Below are 17402 nucleotides of genomic sequence, written 5' to 3'. Positions count from 1 at the left end.
TAACAAGATGTACATCGAGAGTGTTACTAGTTACAACAGCACTGTAATGCAGCAACCTGACCAAGATTCCTGTGCAACACTTACCTCTGCAGCAGCTTTGGTAGCAATCTCCACTAGAGTTTCAGAAGAATTGAGCCAGAAAACCCCAATGGTTCTGTCTGGTTTGTGTGCCAACAGCAATGGCACTGAACCATAAATGCCCATTTTGCTGTGGATCTTGTATCCAAAGACATCCAGGTTATAAAGCCGGTAGACATCGTTATCACTGGAACAGATAGACAGGAGTGTAACTGCTGCAGAACACTTTGTTTACTCTGGATGTAATGGTGCTATTTAGTTTTGGACAGTGCAAAGGATGGATATGATAATAACTTTAATCACTGCCTCATAAGGCATATGGCTTGGGTTAAGTGAGAAGAAGCTCCCTATAATAAAAATTTCCACTATAAATGAAGTTTATTGTAAGGATTACACTGATGAGGATTTGTTGTTTCCCAATAACCAGGATTAGGCATAGTAGCCTGTCATTTCTTTTGCTTGTGTATAGTTATAGTTGGCTGGATATAGCTCTCACTGCCAATGAGATTATTACTTTTCTGGTTTTACACTTCCAGCCCAATCCTGAACATGTTTGTTCAGAAGGAAGACCCATTTGGTTCAGTGGCATTTGTCACCTAGAAAGCATGCTTATGACTTGCTGTTAAAGCCTATACATTCCAAGCCTATTGCATCTGCTACTGGCTTATTGGTATATTATATATTTTGCAGAATGTAAAAAAATGCAACAAATATAAATAATGGGACAATTGTTGAAAACGCACGCATAATGTAACACCAGAAGAAACCATCCTCAGACTGGTTCTAACTGAATGTGTGTGTGAAAAAGTATTTACCTAGGGCACAGCTGTCAGGAAGACAATAGGCCTTCCAACAAAACACTAGGTCCAGCTCTTCTACTTCTCAATGTGTTACTGTTCATCATTCTCCAACTGATTCGTAGTGCCATGTCCATGTTCATCTGCTGCTGTGGATTTACTTTCAATGGGAACAGTTTACAAGAAGTGGGATTGTCTGAGGTATTCAAAAAGCTGAAGGGAGTCAACAGGTCAGGTGCTCAGGGTGGATAAGAGTATTCGGGCGGTTGCTGAATAAGCTCCACTGCATGAGGAAGGAACCTGAAGAGGTTGTGGGAAAGTGGGCCTACCTTTGGTCTAGTACGGAAACTCAAAGGAAAGGGATAGGGACATTTTAGCTGGTTTTGGCCTGAGTGGCGTTTCTTATCTATTTTTGACACCAGTGTAATTTACCATATTGTATATTATTGAACAGGGCTTACAGGTAAATCAGCCAATAGGCTCTGGGGAGTTCCGATTATATTAGAGCCAGGGTCCCTTCCATACTTTGTTTCATATGCTGGGGAGCATCCCTGACTGCCCATGGGGTAGACGACCAGATGCAATGAGATGGATTTTAGCTATGGAAGGCAGCATGGAACTGAACTACATAGGGCCCTGAAGAGAAAGTACATCTTTGGGAACTCTTCATACTGCATTTAAGCAGAACAAGGGCGGTGTGCTGTTGGCAAGGCGGAGTGGGCGGAGAGCTGGGGAGCGGAGGGCTCTACTAGACCAGATACAGGAGCTATGTTACTTGTCACCTCACAGCACTTGTGGAGATGGGTGGGGCTGCATCAAGACCACAGCACTGTGGGGGTTAACTACCCCCATGTTGTTTTCTCAGTACAAATGATTTCTCACAGAGCTACTATTTGCCCTGATTAAAAAAAACACCTAATAGAAACAGGGGAGTGGGAGAGTTTGGTCTTGGCACACATCCCCCCCCCCCGGCACGTTCTGTATTTTCTATTAAGAGAAATGTAAAGGGATAGAAAATCTGATATAAAATCTCTAATGTCTCCTTCCTTCAGCCCTAAGTAGAAAAGCCAAGAGGCAGGGTGACTGGAAGACAGGAAACAGAACTGCCATTGGTCTGAGCAACAAAGTCCTAAAAGGTTAGATTGATGGAAGAAGAAGTGGCCTAAAAGAAAGATAAAACAGGGAGTTGTGGAAAGGTGGATTAAAAGACAGTGGGGCTCGGGAAAACTTGAATCTTTGCCATCTTCTGATACACAGCCAGTAATATTACCTGGTGTTTTTAAGCAGAAGTGTCTCTGCATGTTGAGGTATTCCATAGACATGCTCATATCCATGTAAAGAAAAATCAAGACCTACAGAACTGGGACCTGTAGAAAGAGTATTAAGATCACTATGATATAGAACAGCATTCTGATGTGATGAAAATATGTGCAACAAAAATGCCTTGTAATTGATTCACAATTGCCCTGCAGTTAAGACCTTTGTCACCTGTTATATACAGATGTACTGCGGTTAAGAGACGGATTGGAGTTGTGCAGATTTAAACAAACAGAGCTGTGAAGGGACCAAGCTATTTAGTCCATACCTAGTATTCTGTTAAATTTATACTAGGCCACGTCTCCAAGCAAGATATTGGCATTAACATGGCATGATAAGGAAGGTTCATGTGATTCTGATTCCCCTCTGCAAATAAGTATTTCAGCTAATGCCTGGCCAGTGTAGTCATTGCTAGCTTTCAGATGTCAGATTTTCCTCCTGCAGCATGTTGATACCAACTCACTGTGTAAACATGCCAGCTGCTACTGGGGGAAAACCCCGATAAATAGTTCTCAGAGCTAACATCTTTTTAAAAACACATCTCTATGGTCTTTATCTAGCTGTCATATGTACTGGTGTAATAAGTAGTACATATGATCTTATATTACCAATAGTATCACAGATTTTCGATTTCTAGAAAAATTAATGGGAGATAAATTTCATTAATTTAGCAAAGAATCTCATGGCACCTTAAAGACTAAAGCTTTTATTGTATGATAAACTTAATCAGAGCCCACTCATTCAGAGACTAACAGAGTTACTCCTTTGGAATGTGTTCCTTCATGTAGTAACCAAAGAAAAGCACAAATTTCCATTATTACACTATGCTTAACCTTACCGCTGGCTTTGATATCTAAAAAACTACCAAACTTTTCTTCCCACAGTCCCAAGTCTTCTTGATTTTCCTGTGTGAGTAAAAATAAGAAAAATGTAGTTTGTCTGCATAATATATTGCCAACTAAGTCCCCAGTTCACACATATGGAAGCTCTTTCAATACTACCAGCAATGCATGTTATCGTTATAAGTTCTGGGCACCACACCTTAAAAAGGATATTATAGCTTTGGAAAAAGTGCAGAAAAGGGCAACTCGAATGATAAAAGGGTTGGAACACTTTCCCTATGAGGAAAGGTTAAAGCGCTTAGGGCTCTTTAGCTTGGAGAAAAGACGACTGAGGGGTGACATGATCGAGGTTTATAAGATTATGCATGGGAAAGAGCAGGTAAAGAAAGAGGTACTTTTCTCCCTTTCTCACAATACAAGAACTCGTGGGCACTCCATGAAACTGCAGAGCGGTCGGGTTAGAACGGATAAAAGGAAGTACTTCTTCACCCAAAGAGTGATTAACACATGGAATTCACTGCCACAGGAAGAGGTGGGTGCTACAAGCATGGACGGCTTCAAAAGGGAATTAGATAAGCATATGGAGCAGAGGTCCATCAGTGGCTATTAGCCACAAGGTATAGCTAGGGGCTCTGGGGCAAGTGATGCTCTGTCTTCTTGGTGCTTGGGGGGGGGGTCAACAGTGGGAGGGCTTCTAATGTCCTGGCCCCACTGGTGGACCTCCTGATGGCACTGGTATTTCTGGCCACTGTGTGACACAGAGTGTTGGACTGGATGGGCCTTTGGCCTGATCCAACATTGGCGTCTCTTATGTTCTTATGTTCTTAAAGTCTGAGACCATGCAACTAGGCGTACTGCCATCCTAATCTTGCCCACTTTGGACTCTTAGATACCCACCTCAGTCATCAAATAGTTTACTCAGCTTATCTGTTAGCCAAATTGCCTTGATTCTGATTGATATTGGGGGAAATTAAGGGCAATAGGCAAAATAAGGGAGCAAGCACCAGTGTATACAGGGGTCCCACTTTTTCCCAGCTCACCAGGAATAGACTCAGAGGCACGTTTCAATATAAAATTATTTCCTTTACTGTAGATTCTTCACAAGCATACAATATCACAAACACACTCACAATTATACAGTTCTAAGAAAATTAGATAGAAGAGGATAGCACTTTTGCATTAGCAGGATATTTTGTTGAGGGTAATACAATTACCTGTCCACGATGGGATGGAATGATCTTTAGGGAAAAAAATTAGGGAGACTATAAGGAAATGGGGTCGTGTCTTAGGCCAGCAAAGGCATGTGGACAGACTCTTGGGTAGCTAATACAGAGTTAGTGAGATAGGGAGGCGTTAGATGTAGTGAGAGAGCAAGAGAGAGAAAACATGGCTGGGTGCCCCCCTTTTATTTGTTTATTTGTTTCCTGATATATTTGTGTGCATCCATGCCATATCTTGGCTCAGTTTCTTCTCTAGTTGTTGCTTTCCCCTTTAAATTTTGACTCTTGTCTCAGCTGCAGAGTTTATTGCTTTGTTACCCATCATTGCCTTACTGATTTATTGCACTCAGCTGCTTGATTACATTTTCTCTGTTATACAAATCCACCCCCACCCTCCCCTTGGGTGCAGTTGAGTAGTGAATAGGGTGAGTGGACTCCTTCACTTCATTTAATTTTACACTTGCCAAAGCATCTCTCTCAGAGTTTTTGATATTCTATTTTCTTTCTCCCTTTCCTCTGCATTGGAGATTTGATATTGAGGTTTCCCTGCAGCTGGAACAAAGAACAGCTTAAAGTCTTTTTTTTGGGGGGGGGTTCCTTTTGATTACCATCTGAGGAAAGCTTATACTTTGAATAAAACTGTTGGTCCTAAAGGTGCCACTGCACTCAGACTTTGTTCATCTTACTCTCAATTAGGTTCTATCCACCCCTTTTATTTTGTTTTACTCCTGTTTTGTTTTAATTAGTTCTCAATTTGCTCTCAGTGTCTTTTAAGGTTGAGACTGACAGGGAGTGGGACATGTATTCATTTTCTTTCCCCATAAGGGTAGTAATTTTAAAAGTGTTGATTTTAACTTTAACTCTAATAATCTCAATTACCTTTATTCTAAATAACGAATTATCTAACTAGCAACAGTCAGACTGCAAAGCCTCTGTTAGGCCCAACGTATTTGCTGGGCTCCAATTTACATTTTGGGGGAAAGTGTGTCTCTATTTTACTTTACTTGGGTCTATAAATCCTTGATTGAGAACAGTTGGTTTTCCCCCATGGTGTGTGTGTGTGGGGGGGGCTGCTTCAATCAACCACTCCTAAGCTCTTCTTTCAATTTTCATTTCATTTTTAAATGGTAAGCCTATCTGCAAGAACAAGGGACAACACAAACAGATCAGAGGCCTTTTAAATTTTCCTTTTGCCCTGTGTGCAGCCAGAAAGATCATTGGCAAGAAATGTGCACTCTGTACATGTTCATGCTGTTCATTTTGCTGTTACTTAAAATGGTGTGGTACAGTTTCAAAGGGACAACTAACTGGGATGTATAAAAGGAATGGCAGGATTGCCCATTGGAAACAATGGGAGAGGCCTGAAGGCCTATTGGGAGCCAGGAATGCAAATTAATTTGCACGGGCTCCACTGAAGCACAATTGCAGCACAAAAAAAGTTGCAAAGAAAATGTGGAACGGTTTCTCCATTAAGGTCTTTGGGCCAAGATAGGCTACTCTGGGACTGGAATTACAGCCCCCAGAGTGGAAAGACAGTCCCTAGGAATAGAATCTGTGCTCTGAGACTAGACTAACAGCCCCCAGAGTGGAAAGACAGTCCCTAGGAATAGAATCTGTGCTCTGAGACTAGACTAACAGCCCCCAGAGTGGAAAGACAGTCCCTAGGAATAGAATCTGTGCTCTGAGACTAGACTAACAGCCCCCAGAGTGGAAAGACAGTCCCTAGGAAGAGTATCTGTGCTCTGGTACCGGAATGACAGTCCCCAAAGTGGAATGATGATCCCTAGCAATAGAATCTGTGCTTTATTAATTGTTGTGGATTTTCTGGGCCGTATGGCCATATGGCTGTATGGCCATGGTCTTCGCATTGTAGGACCTGATGTTTCACCAGCAGCTGTGACTGGCATCCTCGGTGGTATAATAGAGAAAGATGCAGTACTCTCTGTGTCAAGGTGAGAAGAAGAAAAGAAGGCCTTGACACACCTTCTCACCTTGACACAAAGAGTACTCCATCTTTCTGTGTTATACCTCTGAGGATGCCAGTCACAGCTGCTGGCGAAACATCAGGTCCTACAGTGCCAAGACCACGGCCATACAGCCTGGAAAATCTACAACAGCTAACTACCCCTACAGACTTTTCTGTGTTGCCCTCCTTACTTTCAAATTTGTGACCATTTGTTAGTCTTATGCACATGGTATGTATATCTGCAGATATTAAAGTGACTATTCTAAAAATGAATTTAAATTAAGGACTCAGCAGGAGACCACAGAGATAGCCACTGACCAACTCCCACCTTTTCCTGAGTTTAGCCCAGCCCAGGGGCATGGCTAGGGGGGGGTTCCCAAGGGTTCCCAGCCCCCCCCCTAAATTTCTGGGGAGTCCTTTCCTAAATCCCACATGGTTCCACTTCCATAGATAGTGACAATGGCCTGTGATGTCACTGGCTCCTCCCTATGATGTCACTGGGCCTCGGTTCTTTTAAGGACCTGGCACAGCAATGCCTCTGGCCCAGCCCCAGCTCCCCCTGGGAAATTGGAAAGTCTACACCCCCCACACTTAACCACTACACCAAACTGGCTCTCAGGGATTATGACTCATGCAGCCAGAGATTTGTCATTAAGATTCTGTAATTGTCTTCTGCCTGTTGCCTTTCAGCTAGGTGAGACTCAGTGGGGGAGGGAAATGCTGCCTGTGTGTGTTGGAAGAGGCTTCTCATGGCGTTTGAATTTCTTTGTCTCTGGTCTTCTCTCTGGGTTTACAGTGCTTCACATGGCTAGGGAGCTGGTCCATCTTACAGCAGGCAAGAGGGCAGGTAACTTCCAGGAACCATTGGCACAACATACAGGAAAGCTTTCTGCTTCTGGGTGTGTGTCTAGCTGGCATCCTTTTTGGGTCACCACACAGTTCAGTCCCTATTTGCACACTGCTTGCACAGTCCAGGTTTCATTACTTATGAACTTTGTCCATAAGAGCACAATATGTGCCTTGCAGGGCAACATATCAGCCATAAATTTATCACTTGATTTAGCAATTTCCATAATTTGTCCTCAGTTGGAATCACTGATCTGTGTCTTGGACAGTTGTCCAAAGCAAAAGTATACAAAACCAAGCTAGGTTTACCTCAGAAGAGTCTGCTGATCCATCTGCCCTTTTCTGCAATGTAGATTCCCTAATTTTAAAAAAGAATCAGTCAGAATATATGTATACATATATACACACATATTTATCTATCAAGTACCCCTGATTTCAATGGAGTTTCCTTCAGAGTCAGAATATATATAATCACATCCTAAAATGATTTGATTCCGTGGACTACAACCAAGGAAGACACTGAGATATCACACCTGATTTGTGGTAGATGCTGCAGGTGCTCAAAATACAACAAGCCATTTGTGTTCATGCTCAATACAATCTCACTCTTGGAAACAAGCTGCATCTGAAATGGATTTGCTGTAATGTGAAGCTGCTGGTCTTCACTGGAGCAAGACAACACAAGCTTGCCTGCATCTTTTTGTGAGATCGTTAGCCTGTCAAATGGGAGAAAAACAGCAATACATAAAATCTTTGAAAATTTATATTCAAATAACTAGTCAATTAAACATATTATAAGTATATACAAATCCTGAAACTGGTTATGGAGGACATGGGGAGTAAGCATCACTACTCCATGCTTATATAACAACTACATCCAAGTCTATGTTAAAATATCTAAATTAATACTTAAGGTAACCCAAATTATGATATAAAATAAACTACAATTTAAAAACATATACACACATATCCTATCATACCATTATATTTAATATTATGTAAACTACTGATATAAAGTATGAAAAAACAAAAGAATAATGAGATTATAGGCAAGAGACAGAAATTGTAGCATAAAGTCAGAAATTGTAGCATAGAGACTAAGGAAAGGACATGGGTCCCAAAACTGCTGACGGCCCTTCTCTGGCATTGTTCATACATTTTGTTTTTTCATTTAAAAATAAAAATAATAAAAATTGAGAGTTTTAGGATGCTTAATTTTTTCCAGATGTTGCTTCATTCCTGCATACACTCAGAACAGAATATAGGTTCAATCATAGCCACTCCCCAAGTTATAGATGAAACTTAGGATCAAACTGTAAATTATGCTGGGAATTGTTATTCAGGTGCCCTGCATCACTGAACCTTAAAAAGCAGATGACTGAAAGCTTTGGATTGGTGCTCCCAGGCTAGGGCAGAGGGGACTTCAACCTTTCCCCATGTACTGTTACATGATAGAAACAGGTCTCCTTCAAGATATGCTGTAAAACTCAATAGGGAAAAGATATATAACAGAGAGCCCTCCCCTCCCTTATCAAGTTTAACAGTGGCTCAAGGGAGGTGTTACCATGTGTGGTTGGAGTGACAATATATTCTAGACATGTGTCTGTGTGAATGGAGCCCATTTCCCCATATCTATCAGGGAAACACCCTGTGGGATTCTTACTTTATGCAAAAAGACTCAATTTTACCAGATAAATGCTGGTATCCTATATATATATATATATGTATATATATACACACATATATATATATGTGGAGCTGCAGTGGCTCAAGTGGTTAAGACGCTGAACTGCAGGCTGTGGAAGGTCAGTAGTTCAGCAGTTCAAGACCCGGGTGCCGCAAGACAGGGTGAGCTCCTGTCTCTAGTTCCAGCTCCTGCCAACCTAGCAGTTCAAAAGCAAGAAATTCCAAGTAGATAAATAGGTACCACTTTGGTGGGAAGGTAACAGCATTCCGTGCGCCTTGGTGTTTAGTCATGCCGGCCACATGACCACGGAAACGTCTTCGGACAGCGCTGGCTCTTTGGCTTTGAAACGGAGATGAGCACCGCAACCCTAGAGTCGGATTCAACTGGCTTTCGAGCAAGGGAACCTTTACCTTTACATACATACATACATATACTTACTGACACTTTCCAACTCTGCCTTTGACTGTGCTCTATACTCCATCAGCCATTGGCCCATCAACTGCCACCCAAGAGTACTTGCGTGCCATTGGCTGGGGGCTGGGTCCAATCCTCTCCCCCGCCCACTGCCACCCTGGACACTCTTCCCTGACAGAATAAACTGCCAAGATGCTTCTACTTCTGCTTGGCTCCTCTGCTGCAGGCTGGCTACTGAGATGGGGCACCAGCTATCAAACCATTCTCTTCTCTTCCTGCTGTGGGGCTAACTTTTTCCTCAGTGGCTGCTGCTAGGCAACCAAGCTTGGTTCTGTCAGTGAAAAGGCAAAGGCAGGAGGCCCTTTCCAGGCCACCTTTAGCCTTTGTGGTGAACTCATTGGGGTCAGTTCTCACTAGGGTTGCCAGCTCCAGGTTGGGAAATTCCTGGATATTTTGTGGTGGAGTCTATAGAAGCCAGAGGTTGGGGAGGGGAGAGGTCTCACTGAATAGAATGCCATAGAGTCCACCCTCCAAAGCAGTTATTTTCTCCAGGGGGAGAGAGAGCTGTTGTCTGGAGTTCAGTTGTGATACCCAGTGATCTTCAGGCTCCACCTGGAGGTTGGCTACCCTTGGTGTAGCAGTTAGTGCTTCAGAGCAGGGTCTGCCAGACCCAGGTTCTTTCTGTGGAAGCTGAGTGTGTGATTTCAGATCACTCACAGACTTTCAGCCTAACCTACCTCACAGGGTTGTTGTGCAAATCAAAAGGGGGAGAGGAGAATGATGTGAGCTGCTTTGGTCCCCACTGTGGAGAAAGACCATACTTTTCCAAGGTAGAGGCTGTAGGGAGGGGGGAGGAGATGGAAACCTGAAGTCAGAGGGGCAGATAACGGTACTGTGATGGTTGGCTGGGAAGGAGATAGGGTTGCCACCTCCAGGTTGGGAAATTCCTGGATATTTGAGGGGTGGAGCCTGGAGGAGGGGGGCCTCAGACAGGTACAATGCCATAGACTCCACCCTCCAAACCAGCCATTTCCTCCTGAGGAACCACTGTTGCCAATCTCCAGGGGAGGGAGATCACTCAGAATTACAACTGCTCTTCAGATGACAGAGATCAGTTCCCATGGAGAAAATAGTAAGCTTTGTGTCATTATACCATGCTAAGGTCACCACAGAAAATCAACACTGAGTGCCCAGAGCCTCTTCCTAGAGCTCACTGTATTTATTTCCACAATGAGCCTTATTCTGAGTCCTGGATAAGACTGCAAAATGTTATTTCCTTACATCACTTTTTGTCTATATTAAAATGAAAGACCCTTTTATCTCATTGGCTACTCATTAACATATCCAGTCCTCCCATACCAGGCAGACTGCACATTCCTTACAGAAAATTCCTTACAGAACTTTCTTTTTCCAAATTGTAAATGTGCACACGTTACCTGTGGAGAGCGAGGTATAATCTCACCATGATGATATCAAGAGCCACGGAAAATGCCAGAACAACAAAGAGTCACACTTCCTCTGTCTTTCTCCTGATAAAGGGCCTCCATCAAAGTGGCCAAGAGATAGAAGCCAGATCAAAATGGATCTAAATAATTGGAGTTATCCAAGAATATCTGAAGCTGAGTAACTACCACATGCTTAACCACTTTCCCCAAGAAGAGATTAGCGGTGGGACAGTAGCTGACAAAATCTTCTGGTTCACAGAGGGCTTTCAAAAGGTGTTTACCAATATTCCTTCCTTCATGGAGGCATTTACTTCCTCCTGGACCCAACAGCCACTCTCACGATAGGCAAAGGTTAAACAAAGTTACATCTTGCTTCAATGGATTTAGAGTGATATAATTCTGTTTAGTGTTTTTTTAAAATAAATTTTATTGGTTTTATACTCTAATTCCTACTTCCTAAGGGTAAAGGGAACATACTATTTCTAATTTAAGACAAGATTTGACGTTGAGTTACAAATTCATAAATTACTCCTGCATTAACATGGTATATAAAAAAAGTATGGAAACAGTGAGATCAAACTTCTGTCTGGTAAAGATTAGTTATGCTAAAGTCAAAAGTTTGTAATCCAAAGTATTATGCTAAAGTCAAAAATTTGTAATACAGAGTAAATCGATTATTTCTTGGGTTTCTTCTTCTTCACTCTGGGTGCTTTGGGTGCTGCTACTCCTTTTTCAGACTTTGAAGTCAAATTGCTGGAGTCACTCGAGGCATCATTCGTTTCTTCCTTGCTGGGTTCCTCTCCTTCCTCCAAATTTAAATCATCGTCTTCATCTGGGCCCACTTGTTGTTTCGAAAAGTTTTTGGCCTTTTGGACAGAGTCAATTTTGATTTTCTTATCGTTATATTTGAACACGAGTCCTTCTGGGAAGCTCCATCTGTAGGTCATTGGTTTATTTTGCAAGAAAAGAATTAAGTCTTTATTTATTTATTTAATTTTATTTATACCCCGCCCTCCCCGCATGCGGGCTCAGGGTGGCTTACAGCAATAAGGCACATAGTGCAATAAAACGCAATAAAACAATTTAAAACAGTAAATACATGGGACACGCCCAAGGATCCCGCGTGACTAAACCCATCTCTCCATTGCACATACCCTTCCATTCAAGGGGAGGTTACTGGGGCCCCCTGATGTTGATCTGCCACTTCAACCTCCGGCGGTGCTGCTGAACGGTCCCCATTGGTGGTAGTAGTGGTGGCGGCGGCGGCTCCTATTCGAAAGCCTGGCGGAAGAGCTCCGTCTTGCAGGCCCTGCGGAACTGCAACAGGTCCCGCAGGGCCCTGATCTCCTCCGGGAGCTCATTCCACCAGATAGGAGCCACCACCGAGAAGGACCTGGCCCTTGTGGCAGCAAGCCTGGCCTCTTTCAGGCCCGGGGTCACCAGGCGGTGTTGCGACCCCGACCGAAGTGCTCTTTGGGGCCTATGTGGGGCAAGGCGGTCCCTTCAGGTATGCTGGACCCTGGCCATGTATTGACGTCTTCGTTTCTGGATCTCAAATGGAATGTCTTTTAAAATTTTAATTTCTTCCTTGTTAACTTTTAATGTTTTTCCCGATGTAGTTTTTAAAACATTGTCTCTCATTGTTCTCTTAGAGAATTTAACGTAGATTTTGCCTGGTAGTTTGTTTTTTCTTATAAAGTCAGGATATGTGCGATATGCCAAGTCCATCTCGTTTTGGAGATCCTCTTGTTTTAAATCCGAAATTGCCGCAATCGTTCCACTTAATGTTGTTTTTAAATCTTCTCCATGCTGTTCAGGAACGCCTTGAAAACATAAAACATGCATAGATTTTTCCAGTTGAAGTAGAAGTATTTGATTTTTGTTGGTGTTTCTTTCTTTTTTAACTTCTTCCAGTTCTTGCTTAATGTCTATAGTTCTTGTTTCAACTTTCTCGATCCTTTTGTCTGTCTTGTTGGCTCTTTTTCCCATGTGGGCAAGTTGCTTTTGCACAGAATCCAGCTTGGTGTTGATAGTTGACTTCTGCTCCAGCAGAGGGTGCAATGCTGTGGCGAGCATATTGGGAAAGTCTATAGCCACTTCCTGTGTCTGGGTGGGAGTCGTTGGTACAGTACTTCCTGGGGGAAGTTTCTTCTCCGCCGCCATTCTCCTCCCTCTCCAAGACATGTTTACAAAGAAGAAAAGTTTTATGTTTAAAGTAAAGTTTCTCTTAATTCAGCGCTTGTTGGCTTAAAATGCAGCTTTCAAGCTCAGCAGAAGTCTCGTACGGTTAGTTTTGTTCTCTCTCTCTTTTCTACAGTGCTTAGAAACTGCTCCGTTTCGTGGGGGTGGTGGAACTCCGACCCTTCCCCACCTGCCGCTCCTTCCCTCAACGATCTGGCAGACCGAGACTTCTTCGCTTATACAGAGGACTGATTAACTCACTGTTTAGGTGTGTTCAGTTGTTGCAAGAGGCTTGTTTTCGCTTATTTTCTTGTCCGCTCGTCCATCGGTCAGCTCTGAGCGCCATAGTGGCTCCGGGGCATCAGGACCTCTCGGGGACAGGCAAGCCTCGATCCCTCGGCTGTCGCCTTGGGAGAGGATTATCCCGGCTCCCCAGGCTATGGGTCTCCTACAGGGACCATGGGGGGGGGGGTCTGGAACCAGGCACAACCCCTCCTGATCACCTCGGTTTGGTGCGTCTCCATCGAAGGTTTGATGAGACGCGTCCAAGAGCAAGCCGCCAGAAACCAGAAACCTCTTGTAATTCTGTTTAGGATTGCACTGTTAATTCCTACCGATATCTTGTCAGCATCACCTTCTCAGCATCCTCAGTCTGCAACAACTGAAATTCATCCAAGTGAAAACAACTAGATGGGGCTAAGAGAATAATAATACGATATCAAACCTGAGGCTTACCTGAGGCTGACAGGCTCTTTTATAAGAACATCAGGGACTTGATATCTTGGTTTCAATGGTGCTACTTCATTAACTTTAAGTCTGAAAATACTGCCCTCTATTTCATAAATTTCTACTAAAAGAGGAACCTGATAATGAGCAAATAAATAAGCATTAATTAAATCAGTATGTGAAAATGAAGTCATTTTACATTCTAACTAAGATTTTATATGAGATGCTATGACAACAACAAAAAAAGATAACTTTCTTCTGGCACAGCATAAGTAATGGCATCACTGTAAATGAGTGACTGCATTTATAAACTTTTAAAAAAGAATGATTGCAGGTTAGGCAGCATCAAATACAGAAAAAAAATGAGAAAAAAGATATTTTAGACATCCACAGTTTCTAAGTTAAGATTCATATTTTTTTTAGTGATTCTACATTTGATTTAATATCTTCTTTGAGAGGTGGTTTAGGTGCTTGGAGGCAAAGCAGGGTAGTAATTTATCAGTTACTGCTTCTAACAATTATGCAACTGCTCTGAGATAATGCATCAATTGTGCATTTATCACTAAGTAGGTTTTCAAGCAAGGGAAACCTTTACCTTTACAGGCACCAGGTATCAAATAAAAGGTCCAAAGTAGACCCTTGTCTAGAAAAGGTGCAGTTAACATTGGGTTATTGTCACAGAATGAGACTAACAATACTTAAAGACAACTATGTGTAAATAATGATCCACAGGCCTTACAGAACAGGATATTCGTGTTTACCCTTCCATTTGCAGCCCTCTTAGCTCTGTAAATTTTGTTTCCAGCGATCAGCAGACCTCCAGGAGCAGAACATCGGCAAAGTGGGAATTGACAGAAATTGCCAACCTTTCTCCCACAGCCTTAAGTGCCTTTAAGTCTTTGGATTTGTGTGGTATTGTAATCTATATATCTAATTCCAACAGGAGGTGGGTTGTGCGGATACTTATTTCTGCCAACAGAGGGCTCACTCTCCCCCAACAGCCTTTCCTACATACTCAGTAGACTTCCTGTGTCTGCAGAAAAATCCAAGAAGTAAAAAAAAAATCCATTCAGGGAGGGTTGAATCCCCCCCCCCAATATCTTTTGAAATGGCCTCTTCAGGGATCTAACTCCAGACATCAACGGTGAGAAATTAGAACATTCAGGGGGGAGAGGAGGCTTCTAACTGGGTCTATCAGTAAAAGGGTGGGGGAAGGGCCCTTTCCTGGCCTCTTTTGGCCTCTGAGGAAGGGAGGGAGCTTTGGGGCCAGGCCTGACAAGGGTTGCCAGTGCCAGCCTGGGCAATCCCTAGAGGTTTTGAAGTGGGCTGTAAGGAGAGCTGGGTTTGGGGAAGGGAGAGGCCTCAGCTGGGTATAATGCCACAGAGTCCACCCCCCAAAGCAGCCATTTTCTCCAGGGAGACCGATCTTTGCTGTCTTGAGTTCAGTTGTAATTCCGGTGTGTGTCCTCCAGCCCCCACTTAGAAGTTGGCAACCCTAGACCTGGCAGCAGTTTAGGGTTGCCAGGTCCCCCCCTGGCCACTGGCAGGGGCTTGCCAGATCCAGGCTGGGAAACTCCTGGAGATTTGCAGGTGGAGCCTGGGGAGGACAGGGACTTCAGTGGGATACAATGTCACAGAGTCCACCCTCCAAAGCATCCATTTTCTCCATGGGAAGTTATCTCTGTAGTCTGGAGATGAGCAGTAATTCCAGGCATCCCCAGGTCCCACCTGGAGGCTGGCATTCCTAGGCAGCACCCTCTGGGTGACTAGATACCACCTGATTTGCATGACTCAATTAGGCCCAGCTGCTTGCTACTGTTCATCAGCAGCCACCCTATGAAAGCCAGTGCGGTGCATCAGTTAGAGCTTCAGATTAGGGTCTCCATCTTGCGGTGGAAGCTGACTGGGTGATTTTCGACCAGTCACATACTTTCAGTCTAGCCAACCTCACAGGGTTGTTGTGCAGATAAAAAGGAAGAGAGAATAATGTAAGCTGCTTTGGTCCCCATTGTGGAGAAAGACTGTAATTTTCCTAGGTAGAGGCTGTGGGGGAGGGGTGTGGAGATGGAAAGCTGAAGACAGAGAGGCAGATAAAGGTAGGTTGGCTGTTGGGTGGGAAGGAAATTGTGTTGCTAACTCCAGGTTGGGGAATTCCTATACATTTGTGGGGCGGAGCCTAGGGAGGGTGGGATTTGAGGAGGGGAGGAACTACAGATCAGTATAATGCCATAGACTTCACCCTCCAAACCATACATGGAGGAGAGAGAGAAAGAAAGAAAGGGGGGGCAGAAGGGAGAAAGAGTTTTGAGAAAAGAGTGTGAGAGAGGTAGACGGAGACAGGAGGAAGCAAAGGTGTGAAGAATAGGATAACCATCCCGCAAGTTTCTTGCGGGTCTCCACATTATTTATAATTTGGAAATTTAATTATGTCAGCACTGACAGCTCAGATAAATTAAGATTTTAAATTCTGAGGGAAGAATAGGTGACTAATCACAATGATAAAGAAATTACAGTTTACATTCCTAAACATAAAGGTTTCCCTTGCTCGAAAGCTAGTCGAATCCAACTGTGTGTGCTCATCTCTGTTCTTTGAGGTTTCTTTTAAGCTTTTAATTATTTGTCTAGGATTTTTAGTACAAGTAGTTTTATCTAGTTAAGTGGTGTGAACTTTTGAAGAATAGTATGTAAACTGGTGTAATAAGTGAAACAAATACACTTCTTCAAAGGAGTTTCACATTGAAATCCATTAGCTGTGATTGAAAAGTCCTAAGAAATAGTACAATCTTTTTGACTTTTATTAAAGGACCCTGCTCCCTAATAATTCAAAGATCTCAAAACTGGATCAAGATCACCCTGATTTTGCTGATATGTAATTAGGTCAGTAGGAGCTGCGGAGGCTCAAGTGGTTAAGATGCTGAACTGCAGGAAGGTCAGTAGTCCAACAGTTCGAGAGCCGAGTGTCGCATGATGGAGTGAGCTCCTGCCTCTGGTTCCAGCTCCTGCCAACCTAGCAGTTCAAAAACAAGAAATTGCAAGTAGATAAATACGTACCGCTTCGGTGGGAAGGTAACAGTGTTCTATGTACCTTGGTGTTTAGTCATGCCAGCCACATGACCACGGAAATATCTTTGGACAGCGCTGGCTCTTCGGCTTGGAACCGGAGATGAGCACCGCAACCCTAGAGTCAGATTTGACTGGCTTTCGAGCAAGGGTAACCTTTACTAATTAGGCCAGCAGACCAATTTTGAGAGCCGGTTTGGTGTAGTGGTTAGGAGTGCAGACTCTAATCTGGGAGAACCAGGTTTGATTCCCCACTCCACAACATGCAGAGCTCTCTCAGCCCCACCTACCTCACAAGGTTTCTGTTGTGGGGAGGGAAGGGAAAGGGGATTGTAAACTGCTCTCAGACTCCTTTGGGTAGTGAAGAGTGGGGTATAAATCCAATGTCTTATTCTTGATGTTAAATGTATTCTTTTTTTCCCTTGATCACTGGCATCAATGTGAACTCCTACCTTGCATTCCTCATTGATAATTTGGAACTTGACACTGCTATCAGATAATTCCACTGTGTCCAGCAAGGCTCGATATAAGGACTTCCCAGGGCACAAATGTTTCTGACGTCTGTAACACAAGGAACACAATTCACTTGTTCAATTATTCACTTTTGTAATGATGTTATAATCCTGCACACTATTAGGCTTCTTAAGTCCCATTAATTTCAAAGAGGTTTAAACAGGATTGTAGTTCAAATTGTTGCTTCTAACAGCAAGCCCAATGGCTACATGCCTACTGAAACAGGCACAGTCAAGTAGATCCCCCCCACCCCGGATACTCAGTGGACTCTTAAAAAAAGAAGAAATGAAGCCCCACCACCACCAACTGG

General features: G+C 43.3%; 1 protein-coding gene across 1 annotated transcript in view; it reads right to left on the bottom strand.

Annotated features, from left to right (window-relative positions):
• GANC (glucosidase, alpha; neutral C) overlaps positions 1 to 17402 on the bottom strand; it is a 60940-nt gene that overhangs the window by 36727 nt on the left and 6811 nt on the right. Inside the window, exons 3-9 of the mRNA XM_015420057.1 lie at positions 17032 to 17140; positions 13529 to 13656; positions 7600 to 7782; positions 7376 to 7424; positions 3031 to 3097; positions 2146 to 2242; positions 85 to 265 (exon numbers count right to left, since the gene is read on the bottom strand). Of these exons, the coding sequence (XP_015275543.1) occupies positions 85 to 265; positions 2146 to 2242; positions 3031 to 3097; positions 7376 to 7424; positions 7600 to 7782; positions 13529 to 13656; positions 17032 to 17140 (814 nt within the window). The remainder of the gene's footprint in view (positions 1 to 84; positions 266 to 2145; positions 2243 to 3030; positions 3098 to 7375; positions 7425 to 7599; positions 7783 to 13528; positions 13657 to 17031; positions 17141 to 17402) is intronic.

This window comes from Gekko japonicus, unplaced genomic scaffold (genome assembly GCF_001447785.1).
Source record: "Gekko japonicus isolate JY-2015 unplaced genomic scaffold, Gekko_japonicus_V1.1 scaffold27, whole genome shotgun sequence".
NCBI lineage: Eukaryota > Metazoa > Chordata > Lepidosauria > Squamata > Gekkonidae > Gekko > Gekko japonicus.
This window is presented reverse-complemented; position numbering and strand designations above follow the sequence as displayed.